Below are 15,214 nucleotides of genomic sequence, written 5' to 3'. Positions count from 1 at the left end.
GAAGACGTTTGGCTTCATTTATTCTTACTTATAATAAAGTTCATTACATGTTTAGTAGTCAAAAATGTTTGAATTTTAAAACTTTCATCTCATCTTTTCATTATAATTCGATGAAAGATGGGATGTTGCGAAGTTAATAGGTCACAATATTTTTAAATCCCTATATTGCTGGTTGGTTACTGCTTTGGGTGTAAGGAAAATCACATCACATAGGTAATTTAAATTGTAGTCGGAGAATTTTTCAATCTCTTCTCAGTAAACTATCTCTAGAATTAGCTGGAACAGGAAAAAAATGCGCAGTGTGTGTTTTATTTCTTTTTAACCTATAACCTGTAGTATCATGTACGTCTTTTGCAGACTTTTGATACATATGTATATTTAAATACTTAACTTAATAGGTATGGGCAAATATTTTGAGGAAGGGAGTTTTAAGGAATTTCAAGTATTTCGTTGGGGTTTTTCAACAAATAACATTTTTGAAAAAGCTGATGGCTTTTTAATTTTTACTGGATTGTAAAACAAAAGACGTCTTATAATTAAATGATTAAGTTAATGATCCATTTTTCCTCTTATAAGCAGAAATTTCCATATTTTCCTTAACGGCCCTTTTTAAAACTAGGGAAAAATGAGAGGATAAATTAATAACGGTGTTGATTCTTAAGTGACTAAGCTTTATTTTCTGTTAAATTAGCGCTTTTTCCTTTTCATCTGAATCATTTTTACCGTTAGACTTAATCATTTTTGGAGTTATAATTATTTTATCCTTTTACATACAAGTGTTTTCTAGAAAAAACATGTAAAAATCTGGGCAAAATATCTTAAGCTGAATTAGAAGGATTTTTGTATGCGATCCGACTGTTTGACTCCCGATGGAAAAAAATGGTGTTCTAAGTTTGACCGCTTAAATGGTTAAACTAAATTGAATTCGGTTATTAGAGGAAGCTGTTTTGTCAGCGGTGGTTCTAAGATACGTCATTAGCTACATTTTCTCTGAAATAAGGAAAGTCTGAACTTCTGAAGTGTTGGAACAATAAACAATTTTTATTTTGATGTTATATCTACGTGTAGCAATCATGACTTGACATAGAAATTATTGCATCTATGGATTTACATGCCTAATATTGCCTAGGTCACTTATTTTGTTTTTTGTTTTCACCTGGTCTTGGTTCCAGTAGTTAAATAGAAGCCTACGTAACTTTTAAGGAAAAAGCCACTTATATGTTATTTCTATTGTATCATTATTACACATAAACGCACGTATTCTTGTTTTTGTTTTCGCATAAGTAGGTAAATTGGAACAATATGAGCTACTTTTAAACCACAAAAAACATTGTTATTGCAAAGCCATCCTTATGTATTGTTTTTATAAGTGTATTACCGAACACGAATAAGTACCGGTAGTTAGTTTTTCACTTGAAAATGCGATGACAGTTAATTCTTAACAAGAAAAATTACTTACGGCTGATTAGTGGAACGTTAATCTCAAACATCATTATTTCTCTCTGCCACTCTTACGTTACGTATTCTGCTACAGAAATAGTTTTAAGTAGAACTTAAAGTTTTGTTTGAGTATTTCGAGGATAGTCAGTTTCAAAATGCTTGTAGCTAAGTAAGCTAGACTGTGTGTCTAGCCTTTTTCCAACTGTGTTGTGGTGGCTTCCAAGTATGACCAGATCTGGCTGAGTACCAGTGTTTTACATGGAGCGACCGTCTATCTTACCTCTTACCTGGACCCTTGTTAAGACCAATTAATGTAATATGGTGTTATCTTTTGCGACCTCGTTAAATGCGGTTTTAATTAATACTAACTTATTATTGTGTGTACAATTTAAACAGGATAAATATTAATCTGAGCTAATTAAAAGCCTATAATGTAGTTATCTCTTAGGCCTGGTATTTACCAAAACAGAAACGCAAGAATCGTCACAATTAAGACATTTTAAACCTTATTCTGTGATATCACGGTTGAAAATTTAACAAAAAATATCATAATAGGGAAAAAGCAAGTACGGGTAAGTTAAAAGATTGGCTATTGTTGCGAAATGTATTTTTATGCATAAAAATAATTTATGATACGACATATGAGTCACTTTAATGAGCTTAATTTACCTGTCAGGGATATTTACGTCTACAATAATTTATCGTGTTCGGTTAATCCAGGTTTCCTTTCAATATTTTCCTTTTGAACGTTTCCACACTAGTGGTTTTTTCGCGCGGCCTCGTTCGGGATCTATGGCCGGTTTATGAGCGAAAATGAACAATTGACAACAAATTCCTGCGTAAGTTTTATTTGTCATCGAGCGTATACCTAAGTACCTACCTCCGACAAAACTGCTGGTGTGAAAACACTTTTAGGACCTGTAACGAAACAGGGAATAGTATTACTGAGAAGGTAGCTACTAGTTATATCCCACGGGTTCACGCCATATATTGGTATACCAACTGCTACAATATTTTAGCATTATCTTTAGCGTTTAATAATTTCCCTGTTCCATGAGTCATATGTGATACACACCGATTGTTTAACTATTGTGTCTACATCGTGGACAGTGAAGTGGTTAAGTATATTTTATTTAGGTTCTAATTTAATCATTTAGGTTTAAAAACTCGTACATTGCGAGCAATCAGGCTTCCATATCATCACTTTTTTGTCCAGTTTCAAATAGCTGCCGTTATATTTCTGTTATTGTTAATTAAAATGATAGTGTATCACGGTGGTCTTGATCTTCGGTCAAGCCGTGATAAATACCATATCTACTCCATAAATTATTGTCATAATAATGTTGATGCACCTTCATAAAAGTGCATGTTTTATAACCTTGTTGATATTCACGGACATTCCGGAATTTATTTGGCTTTTGACGAAGTTCCTTAGTCTGATAGTGTAAAAAAGCTATTATTTTATATTATTATTACGGAGGCCGCCACACAGAGCCGTCCCACGCGACGCGACGCGTAATATCTAGTACATTACAACTGCTCAGTGTCGCGTCCCGTCCCGTCCCGCCGCGCCGCACCCGCTGTGTGCAGAGACCTTTAGTGGCAAAGTTACACGGATCGACCGATCAAAAGTCAATACTCTTGGTGAGGTAGGTCCAAGAATGGGTGACCATCTAAGTCATGACGAGTTACTGCGTCATGTAGAACTTTAAATTATGAGACCAGAACAGCCGTCCTTTGTACTTTTTGATAATCGTAACATTTAGTGATTCTTAACTGAACTTACTGTTAGACTTTCACCCTCTTATTATAAAACGCGGTATCAAATAAGTATCGGCTTTTGTACTACCTTTAATCCAGCTTTAAGTACGACCTTGAAAAAACGTTATTACAAAACGCAGTTTATCGCAAGTCCTATTACTATCTGTAGTACAAAAGATAAACCATCGAGCCCCCTAGTTTAACTATGGTTTAACTGCAGTACTTAGTCGACAAACGTCAAATTCCGACATTATTTACTTTTGAGGTTATTTGTTTTGTGATGAAAAAAAACGAAAGTGGATATAAATATGTGTGATTTAGAATACTTGGATGTGTTAGAATACTATTGAGAGTGTCCGGGGACCCAACAGAGTGCGTCATCGAGAAAATCTCTTCAAATTACCTGACGACAATTTTCGATGTAAATATCGATTTACGTTTTTCGAAATAATAGTCAATTGAATGCATGATGATAATCCAGGATGATGATATGATGCTCAACTGGGCTCGCCATAAAGTAAGTAGCCCTTACAGTGCAAGTAGGTTGCCAAAACATCCTAATTAATTGTATAAGAGAGGAAGTTTTTATTATGGATGTTTGTTTACGTTCCACGCATAAACTACCACATGGATTTTGATGAAACTCCGAAAATATATCAGATTATCATACAGTCTACTGTTTATTTACAGATTCAAGACTATTTTGGCGTTTTACACGCCGTATCTCTGCCAGTAATATGCAATGTTTGTAAAAGACTGGAAGCTCGCTAAAATGTACAAAAATGCCAAGATGAGAAAGGGAACAAGATTGTGTGATGAAGAACAGTGTCCAACATGTATCAGTGCGTTTAACTGTATAAATAGACATCGGAATAAAATATAATTTTCTACTTTTATGTTGTTTCATTTTGTGGTAATTTAATGCACACGATATTCTGTGTGTAAGTTATTGTGCACTTAATTTTGAAGAGGTTCTAATTAGATGCACAACGTCTTATTTAATCATTTAAATCGAGATGAAAATAATCCAAGTTATTTCTAACCTAAAAACAAAACATAACTCGGATACGCGCGCTGACGTTCCGTTATACACGCAAACTCGATAGTTGTTTAAAAGAGAATAATTGGATCACGTATATCGTTAAAAGATACTAGAAATATAAAATTACCTTTAAATAATAAAAAGTAATCTTTTCAACTGCAGAGATATATTTTTTATTATCATAGTTAATTATTTTTCATCAAAATAGACTTAACAAAATAATGTAAAAAGGAACGGCGCATAGAATTCGGAACGATTGAACGAATGATTTAAGTATTTGTTGCTTATAATCTGTGGATATTATTTCAACCACAGACAAATCGAAGTACCAAACAGTCTTCTCTTAGTCTACGTTTTGTAATAAGGATGTAAAGACTATCGTAAGTACCGTAACAAACCAAGACGTCTTCAGTCTGGTTTAAACCACTACTTGCGGCAGTTTTTATAATAAGAGGGTTAGGGTAACAGTCTTAAGAATGGTATTGTGTGCCTCTGATAAATGAGTAGAGGAGGTCCGATAAGCAGTTCTTTGCCCACTGCAAAATACTAATACTCAGCTACATTTAGTTATTGAGGAAGGGTTATACAAAAGATAATGGGCCTTACTACAAAAACTTTAAACCCTGTTTTACCCTTGTCTAATAAAATTTTGGCTGCAAAATGAACCATATGTCAACGTCATAATTTGACATTTTTTTAGACAAGGCATAAACTGACGTTTAAAAGTTTTTGTGGTAAGACGGAATATGTTTACGACGTGGTTTCGCACACAATATATCATCTTCATCTTATACCTATATCAATAAGCAATATCCTCCTAAACAATAATTTCCTCGTTACAGGTGCAACTAAGGAGATCGGTACCGCTTTGACGCGCGTCTGTCTACGTCACAGAGCTATCGAGACGAGGATGAAGACGTTTATAAGGTAAGGTAACATGGATTGTGACGTCATTGCACTTAATTGTACCTCAGTACTGAGTACATCCTGCCAGGGCTGCGGGATAGTTCGAAAGAGTTACCGCGGCCCTGGTACATAAAGGGCTTAAAAAGGAACATGGTAGGTTTTAGCCAGTAAGAGTATGACACTCCCTCACGCTGCACCAGGAGGGGTCATTTGATAATTTTCTATAAACAAAGTACTGAGTATATAAGATTCTGTATTATTTCTACTTTAGGCACAGACATATAGTCTATACTTTATAGTAGATTGATTTACTTAGAAAGTAAGATACATGCAAACTTAGAAAAGGTTCATTGATGCTTGCCTGACCTGAAACCGAACCCACACACTCATACTTGAGAGGTTGTTTCTTTACCCAATAGACCACCAGGACATTAATACAAAAGTATAATTACATTTTTCGCAAAGAATTTTGGTGTAATGCAATACATTGTCATACCTTAATGATTGTTGTAATTCCACCAAAATTCTTTGCAAAAATGCGCGAACTATTTGTAAAATATGTACGAATCGGCGCATGTCCCACTGAAAGCACGTGTTAGCACACAAAAGTTATCATTTCGCTAATATTATAGAAATGTTCGCACGCAATTTGTCACTGTTTGCTAGAGCGAGTAGACCAGAAAATGTATGTGCGTCACAATACCGCACAAAACCACAGATATAAAATAAAAAAGTTGAAAGATTCAGTGACGTCTTACTACTGTTGTAACGTCAGACATATTTAACTGTAATTTGTGGTCAACATAAAGCGTGTTCACACAACATGATCCCTTTTATTGTACCTACATGTTTTTAAGTGACAATAGTATTTATTACTCAATCTGTTATTATTTTGCTGTGCCCATCAGGGTCCCTAATTGTATCTACCTCTATTATTTTATATTTTACACCTAATTTATACATTATGGAATGCAATAACCGATATCATATGATATGACTGTGGCCTCATTGGTCTAGCTGACGCATGTGCGACTGCTGTGCACGAGGTCTCGGGTCCGATTCCCGGGTCGGGACGAAATCGTTTTGTGGGTTGTAAATACTTACACAAACCATCCCGGAGCCTGGAAGTTGGTGATGTTATACATACGTGCATCGGAGAGCACGTTCATGTCAGTCCTGCGCAGTTGGCTAATCTCCTTATATGAGAACAGCCGCCATAACTCATTGAAGCTGCCTCAACTCTCTTTGCGTAAACGTCTGCCAATTGGTAGCTTGCTCCATATTCGACCGCTTCCATTGTATGAATAAATAAAATTAAGCACTTCTATGGTCTACATTTGTTGTGACCATTAAACGACCCATTACAAACCAATTGGTAGCGAACAGAATGTCATTCGTTACATCGTAAATGTTGTTAGTTGTTATTAAGTTATCACGCGCAATGTCGATTTCACGGTACGAAAACACCCCATTAAGTATAACAAACACTTACACTATTATTACGAAAAACACTACTTTAATTGTATAGAAAAATAAACCAGTCCATAAGGATTGATATAACCCTAGTTTTACCAGTTTATTGTCTTTTTTTTCTTATAGGACCCAGTTTGTCTACTAAACTACTGAGACAAAGAAATCAACTTGTTCATCTGATAGTATGTTATTATGGTAGCTTCTGCTAGCTAGCTACGCATGGGGTTTAACCGTATTTAAACTTTGCTAATTGAACAGACAAACGTATCAATATTGATTTGGGGATAAATAATAGTGCCGTGTAAGGCTGATTTCGACCATGGCGCCTGCTCTCATGTAAGCAGATCAACCAGTTTGCGCAGAACATACTAAGAAACTACATTTTATGTAAACAATGGGGATAAATAAAATGTATACAAAAGTCAATGCAATATTTAGGGGTACATATTTTTTCACACTAGTTTATTTACCCCCATTAGACCAAAATTATTACAAACCACGTAAATATCACACACAACTCAAAAAGTAAACAAACAACATTTCTCACACATACACATACACTACAAGATATAAACTAAATATTTTCCTGTTCTCTGACAAGTTATATTATTACTCGTCCGTCGACCGTGCATGACCTCGTACACTTCAATATTATGATTGTCCAGATAACCTGACTCCCGGTGCTAGATAAAACGGGTTTTACTCGACTGCATTTGGAGACTGGGTTTTCCTTGTGTGCTGCAATAGGGGAGTACTCTGTGTGGTATATACCTTGCTAACTTTTTCATACGGTTTCTCTCGCGTAGATGCTAACTCGCGCAGCCGGATAAAAAGTACTTACCTCATCCGTATAAAATGTAGTCCTCGATATATGGGAATGCTTCAAATCGGAACAGTGGTTTCTGAGCGCGTTCAAACAATAATTTTTCAGCTTTGTAATATTAGTATAGACTACAAATGTGATGCAGAAATGTCCAGATACTATGCTCAATGTTTAGTTAGGTTTTTGCCTGAAAAAGGCTGATTCGTGGTGAGCTAGTGGTAGCCTTAGTACTTGCCTCTCAAGTACGAGTGTGTGGATAGATTGAAAGTCCCGCAAGTAGGCTGCGTAACATTATAATTTAAATATGTACTTTCTAAGGGTCTCTTGGACACCAATAGCTTATTAAAGGTGAATGAAAATGCAAAACAATCGCCAATCCGCCTTAAGAAAACGTGGTGATTAATGTTCATTCGCTCTCTGTATGAAAAGAGTCATATATCCTGCAGTAGGAAAACCAAAGGCTGATAATGATGCACTTGTGTAAAAACTAACTTAACAAAATCTCTTTTCAGCGTCCTAATGGACACTTTAATAACACCGCTGTCAGAGCGAGCGGACGAATGGCGTCGCGGCACTTGCTCAACTGGTGCTCTCTCCCGCGAACACGCGCGGGAGTGCAAGCGTGCCCGCGCGGAACTGCGTCGCAGGGTGACGGAGGCGCAGCGACATGCGCGGAAGGCGAGGCGAGCGCCGCCCGATGCTAAGAAGAGGGCTGATGTTTGTATGCAGGTGAGGGGTGAAAGAGTATAAATCGTTGTTCTAAGATTAATGTTGAATTGTTGTTATTGTGATGGGTTGATTACTGACCAACTCGGGTAAAACGAAACGATTATTGAACTTTGATACTAACGGGGTGTAACGGGGGGACTGAATATAAAATATTCAGTGAGCATGTAGGTAAGTAAAGTAAGACATCTTGAGGAAACCTGGATCTAAAGTCGCCAATCTGCCTTAAGTATGGGTGGTGATTTATCTCATTCTCTCTCTGTACGAGAAGAGCCCTGTACCCTGTAGTGGTTATGTATGTAGTCGATGTATAAATAATAGGATCCCAATCCGCACAGTAGATATATCTATAACTACACTACAAGCGCCTGACACAAAACTAGCTAAATTGAAGAATTCATTCTTGCTATTTAAAAATTACAGGCGTTGAAACATATGCCCATATATGCGATCATTTTAAACTTCAATAATAAAGTACTGATAAACAGCAACAGTTTTACATAATTTCGTTTCGTCTCTTTCAGGATATACAAGAGCGTAAACAACAACTAGAAGACATGGAAGAGAAGGCGGTGAAAGCCGCGCTCATCGAGGAACGAAGCCGCTTCTGTCACTTCGTGTCGCTGCTGAATCCCGTTGTGGTGAGCTGATTTAGTTTTTGTGTCGTGGAGGCAGATAGGCAGACAGGCCTTCTTTAGTTCATCTTTATGAACTAAAGAAGGCCTGTCCACAGATGCATAGCTGGCTTTTGTAAAAACTTCGGGAAAATAACCCACGATGGATGGTTTGATGTCCTTTGACTGAGGCTATCCAGAGGCCAGTCACACATAGCCATAACATAAATTAAACCATTTACATTTCGATCATCATTTAAATTGCACTGCCGCAAGGCTCTGGAAAAATCTTGCGATTTTTTCTTGACATATCCAAAAATGGATCTCATTGAAAAAAAAAATGCCAGTCTCCGTAAAACAGCATTCAGGTTTTCAAAAAATCTTCGCGTATTAATGTTATCGGTGCACCTTTCACATACGGGGTCACTACGGGGGGTTTCACAAATTTTGATCGTAACGGAAATGTATCTTAATGTAATCTTTACTTTTATTGTCAGATCAAACTTCAACAGGTATCATTGTATGTTCCAGGAGTGTGAAGTGGCAATGCTAGCGGAGGTTGGGCACCTGCAGGAGGGCAGCGAGCAGCTCATCCGACACACGGCCGAGCCTAGGACCTTACCTGCTGCTAGTTTACAGGTACATACTCGTATTGCTTGATTTAGAAGTACCGCTAGATGGACCGAAGTTCCGACTAAAGTCGCCGGGAAGCAGTGGATTGCGGATTGCTGAAAAAAAAAACGAAAATAAGCCAAATTTTAGAGAGGGGAGAGGGGTTGAGTTGGGGTTGTCCGGGTAACTGGGCTGAGGAGCTATATGCTAAACCCCGGTAATCTGCTACATTTAGTGGCCCTGGAACTCCATCTCAATATAGTTGTGAAGGTTTGGCAGATGATTTAGCAAACTGACATAGATTTCTTTCGTAAGTTTTTGCCTGCTATGCCTGTGTCTCAGATAAATTTAATCTCTGGCTTTTCTCCTTTTGAATGTAGATAACAAAGGTTTTTGATATCTGTAACTGTTAAACCAGATATTTCATTTTATTTCTCTCCAGGTGATATGCGACATAAAGTCCTGCTACAGCGGCTGGGCGGAGAGTGGGTCGGCGCCGCACTCGCCGTCGGCGTCGCGGCTCGGCAGCCGCAAGTCCTCACTCACTTCTATATCCTCGCTCAACAGCCAGTGCTCTGATCATACGCAGCATGGTGAGTTTTTGAAAGTTTAAGAGGAAAATTGCTACGCCATCAACTCGGTCACACTCTAATAAAAAAACAATAAACATGAACGGCTCTAACCCAGTGATTAACTTGCCATATAAAATTGCCAATATGTACGTGGTGACAGCGAACTTGCACTTAACAACAGCAGCTATATGCCGTGCTGTTCATGTGTGAACCTTTAGGTTTATTATCTGTGATTTTAAATAGAACTAAGTTGTATGCCCAAAGTCAAGAATTACATAGGTTTTGTAGCATCAATGCAAAATTAGTCTTATAAAGTAACTACATATATTTTTTATATCACATGCCGATTTATTTATTTAGCCTCGATCAATCGACAATCGACAATGAAGACACAAATGAGTCGAGGCTTGCCCATATTTTGGTACATGAAATCAGATAACCCCCCTACCTCTGTGAATGCAGCGAGAGAGAGTTTTACTTTTACTGACCCATCTTTATTCCACCTGTAGCATGTTGTGTACCAAGGCTGCGGTAACACTTTCGAACAATCCCACAACCCCGAGAAGATTACTAAATATGTACCTATACATTAACATACAGATTTTTAAATTTCCAGGTGTTTCAGGGTCGACAGTGAGTTGCTCGACCCCGATATCGAACGCGTCATCCGCCGGCACCCTCCCCGCGCCCACCAGCGACTCGCACCACTGTCTCACACAGGTACTTACAGACGTATGTGTTTGTGTGCATGTGATAGATATTGTAATAGTGTGTGTGTAGAATGTAGCTATGATATAATATTGGCAAAGTGTTGTGTTTTGGTTGTTGTAAAGTGTGTGAAGTATAGCTACGGATTTTTTTATTTCATTTGATGCAAAAGTTTTGTATTTTAGACAGATACTGGCATGATAGATGTATTTACTTTTGTTGGTGGATAACACTGCGTTGTTTAAGTGTTGCCAGTTCATTGTGGTTCGTTTCTACTATTAAGGTGTTTTTATTAGCAACGACATAAGCTTTGATTTTTTTTTTGGGTTCAAATAACATAAACAAAACATTGAACATAAAAATAAAAGTATCAGTAGTAATTAAAAAAGTGCTGATTTCAGTATTTTTTTGAATAAATGCATTTTCATACACTTTCCAACTAACCTAGTCACTTTAAAGACAAACATAGAGTTCTTAGCACTAGCTTAATTTTTTAATGAATTATGTTGCTTATCATGATTACTTTTTACACGCTTTTTATTAGCTTCACCTGTATGTTTGTAGGTTTGTAACCGACTTCTTTGGGCGCGATTTTGACCCACTTTAAACGGCCAGATTTCGTTCAAACTTTGTAGATTTATTGAGGACCGATGACAATACACTAATTTGATAAAATTATTCCATTTTTAACCGACTTCCCAAAAAGGAGGAGGTTACACATACACATCGATTACTCCGAGGTTTATAGACCGATTTACGCGATTCTTTTTTTGTTCGACTCGGAATAGCTGCCAGTTGGTCCCATAGTCATCAGGTCAGGATCTGATGATGGAAACCCTGAGAAATCGAGGGCAACCATCGAAAGTTGTAGGCATACATAGGGTAAAAACTTGACACTCAGGTGTACGCCTAAAAGCACTATTCAACTGTGAAGATTTGGAGCTGACCTGATGATGGAGACCAGAGAGGGTCGAGGGAACTCGACAACTGAATACGTAAACTACCTCGTGTTTGGGCTTAAATTATTTGTATTGACAAGACCTTTGCAACAGTGAAGGTTTGGAGCTTACCTGATGATGGAGACCAGAGAAAGTCGAGGGAACTCGACAACTGAATATGTAAACTACCTCGTGTTTGGGCTTAAATTATTCGTATTGACAAGACCTATGCAACAGTGAAGGTTTGGAGCTGACCTGATGATGGAGACCAGAGAAAGTCGAGGGAACTCGACAACTGAATATGTAAAATACCTCGTTTGGACTTATATTCTTTGTATTGATGAGAACTTCCCACTTGTATGGATAGTGACAACTATTCGTATCACTGAAAAGCTTTAAATAAATAACCTTTTTACAAAAAAATTAAACCGACTTCCCAAAACACTAAAAAGCAAAAAAAAAAACTAATTTTAGGTGCATCGGCCTAGAAGTCGGTGGCAAAATTAACTTAGTAACATCCATTAGACACCGACTTCTAGGCTTTTCAATTTGCAAAATATGATTTTTGTTAATTTATATAATTTTCATCTATAGTCGATAAGGTAAGAAAATTAATTAGAATTTTCTAGAATTTTTCTCTTCAGTCGATAAGGCAGGACTCGGTGTTAATTTTTATTTCCAATAATTATCTTTAGCCGTTTTCTCTAATATTGACAAATTTTTGTATACTAAAGAGAATTTTAATTCTACAAAACAAATAATAGTTTTAAAACAAACTAAAAATTAGAAAATAAATAATAGTTTAAAAAAACTAAAGACACGCTTTTTATAGAAAAACGAACGAAAAAATAGAAAATAAATTTTAATGAATTTAAATTAAGAAAACAGTGTTAAAAATTTCAATGAATATAAATTAATAATAGTGTGAATACAAAAAATAAAACCGGCCAAGTGCGAGTCGGACTCGCGCACCGAGGGTTCCGTACAAATCCTGTATAGATAAAAAGTGAGTCTCGTGCCAACCGTTCAGTTTAGAACAATCATAGTTATGGTAATGTCGTGAGAGTCAAAATAGGTAATATTTTTTATTTTATAATATAACTAAAATAGTAGGCCAGTACCTTGTAAAAGTTATTTTATTAAAGTTATTTATATACAACATTTTATAGTCATCATTCAGAAATCTGATTGAAAATAACTAATTATGTCTTAAAGGTCATTGGGCATATCTGACCCGCTTTGTAAAATTGGTGGACATGAATCAAAGTAGTTTTAAATCGTGGAGAATGGTATGACGTTTCTTTGAATATAAATATTTTATTAAAATTCCATGGAGACGAATGTCCAGGATCGTTTGAAAAATATAAAAGACAAGCAGTTGCAGACGATTGTACAGGTTGCAATGCTAGTTTTTATTGTTAAAGACTTTTCATAAAGAAGGAAGATGCCAATTCGGATGACCAGGACCTGATGAGGATCTGGAAACCCAGAGAAATCGAGGGCAACTCTTGAATATTGTAGGCACGCATCGAGTCAAAACCAGACATGTGAGTATATTTTTGAGGGTACTGGTAAACAGTGAAGGTTTGGAGCTGATTTGATTATGGAGATGTTGCAACTACCACGTGTTTGGGCTTATTTTATTCGTAGTGGCGAAGTCTTTCCACATAGATAGGTTTAACTGCCATTGTGGGATCGATAGCAAAGATCAGATATAGTTATGGGAACTCGTTTACAATTTATAACGTAACCTTGTGTTGGAGCTTATTTTATTTTAGGTGATGAGAATTCACTACTAATGGGATCTTTTATTTTTTTAAACATACATAGAGTTCTCTCGACTTTCTCACGTCTTCATCATCAGGTAAGCTCTAAACCTTCACTGTTTGATAGTATCACCAGACACACATCTGAGAATCAAGTTTTAATCCTATGCATGCCTACAATTTCTGATAGTTGCCCTCGATTTCTCAGGATTTCCATCATCAGATCCTGACCTGATGACAATGGAAATAAACGGCGAGTATACTCTTTCACTACAAAGAAATGATTTCTCAAATCCGTCAAACTTGGTTGTTTAAATTCCCATTGAAATGAGGAAAATATTTGATGTTTACACCTGATTTTCTCTAGATTCCCATGGTTCACATTGATGCGACTAATGCCATAGTAAATCAGAGCCTTTATCATTATACTGTGCTATATTTCGTTCGTATCCGCCGTGGGTATGATTTCCATACTAAGGTGCCCAATGACCTTTGAATGATTTAAAATTTTTCACAGTTTAGAGGCAATCATAATTTAAGAAGTGTTTGATATGAATTTCAACTTTAATATCTCTACGCGTTCATGTGAAAAAGGGTAGGTAGTAAGTTTATAATTATTAAAAAAATATTTTATGTCATGTAAGCAAAAATAATATTTTAATATTTTATGTAACTTCAAATTTATCATTTTCGCAATTTTTCCTTTATCTGTACTATATAACGCTGCTTCGTGCCGAATTTCAAGATTCTGAGTTCACGGGAAGTACCTTGTAGGTTTTGATTCCCTAGCGTGTGGCGGAAATTCGTCTAAGGTGGCGGTATAACTGCTGTATCTTTTGATCGCGTTAACTTAGAAGTTTGATTTTTTCACTGCCTAAAGGGACAATAGACCTAGGTATTTGGTATAAATTTCAATTTGATACCTTTATTCGTTCGTAAGAAATAAGGTAGTAAGTTTCATTTTATTAAAATATTTTTTTTTATATTATATAACTAAAAAAATGAGATTTTCGCAATTTTTCCTATATTTGCATTATATGACTATGCTTCATGCCAAATTTCAAGACTCTGAGTTTACGGGAAGTATCCTGTAGGTTTTGATTCCTTTGCGAGTGTCGAAAATTTGTTGAAAATATCGACATAATCGGCTGTATCTTTTGATTGGCTTGGCTTAGAAGTTTGATATTTTCACAGCTTAAAGGGACAATAGACCTGAGTATTTCATGTGAATTTCAGCTTGATACGTCCACGCGTTCTTGAGATAAAGGGTCTTGACAGACAGACAGACAGACAGACAGACAGACAGACAGACAGACGGACAACAAAGTGATCCTATAAGGGTTCCGTTTTTTCCTTTTGAGGTACGGAACCCTAAAAATATTTAAAAAAAGCGTGGGGTGCTTTTTAAGATATTATCGAAATGAAAATCACTGTACTCATTATCTGTAAATAAAATATTTATAACTATTGACACCATGCACCCCACGCTTTTTTTTAAATATATTTTTTTAGTTTTTATTCAATGTTTTTTTTTGCTTTTTTACATTATTTGTTGCTTTAAATGTTTTATTTAGTTGCTTGTTTATGTTCTGTTACTCTCAGTCCGCGTTCCGGCTGTCGAGTGTATGCAGCGCGGATTCAGGCTTCAGGTCGCAAGACGCCTTACAGCGACGCTCGCTCTACGTTGACAATGTAAATAGATATAATGTACTTTGATATATAATATAAATATAGTAAAAATGGGTGGAAAACTCTAAGTCGCGTCTTAACGTGATTAAACTGGCTTCTAACTGGGGATGGTAAGACATAGCATAATATGTCACTTGGCTCAAC

The 15,214-nt window shown here is 36.4% G+C and overlaps 1 protein-coding gene across 5 annotated transcripts in view; it reads left to right on the top strand.

Annotated features, from left to right (window-relative positions):
- LOC124642218 overlaps nt 1-15,214 on the top strand; it is a 148,101-nt gene that overhangs the window by 94,633 nt on the left and 38,254 nt on the right. For all 5 annotated transcript variants that reach the window (XM_047180533.1, XM_047180532.1, XM_047180531.1 and 2 more), the window contains exons 4-10: nt 5,086-5,170; nt 7,958-8,174; nt 8,696-8,812; nt 9,317-9,424; nt 9,840-9,990; nt 10,586-10,689; nt 14,984-15,073. In XM_047180533.1, the coding sequence (XP_047036489.1) occupies nt 5,086-5,170; nt 7,958-8,174; nt 8,696-8,812; nt 9,317-9,424; nt 9,840-9,990; nt 10,586-10,689; nt 14,984-15,073 (872 nt within the window). The remainder of the gene's footprint in view (nt 1-5,085; nt 5,171-7,957; nt 8,175-8,695; nt 8,813-9,316; nt 9,425-9,839; nt 9,991-10,585; nt 10,690-14,983; nt 15,074-15,214) is intronic.

Source organism: Helicoverpa zea, chromosome 24, assembly GCF_022581195.2.
Source record: "Helicoverpa zea isolate HzStark_Cry1AcR chromosome 24, ilHelZeax1.1, whole genome shotgun sequence".
Classification (NCBI taxonomy): domain Eukaryota; kingdom Metazoa; phylum Arthropoda; class Insecta; order Lepidoptera; family Noctuidae; genus Helicoverpa; species Helicoverpa zea.
Note: the sequence above shows the minus strand (reverse complement) of the source record. Positions and strands in the feature narration are given on the sequence as shown.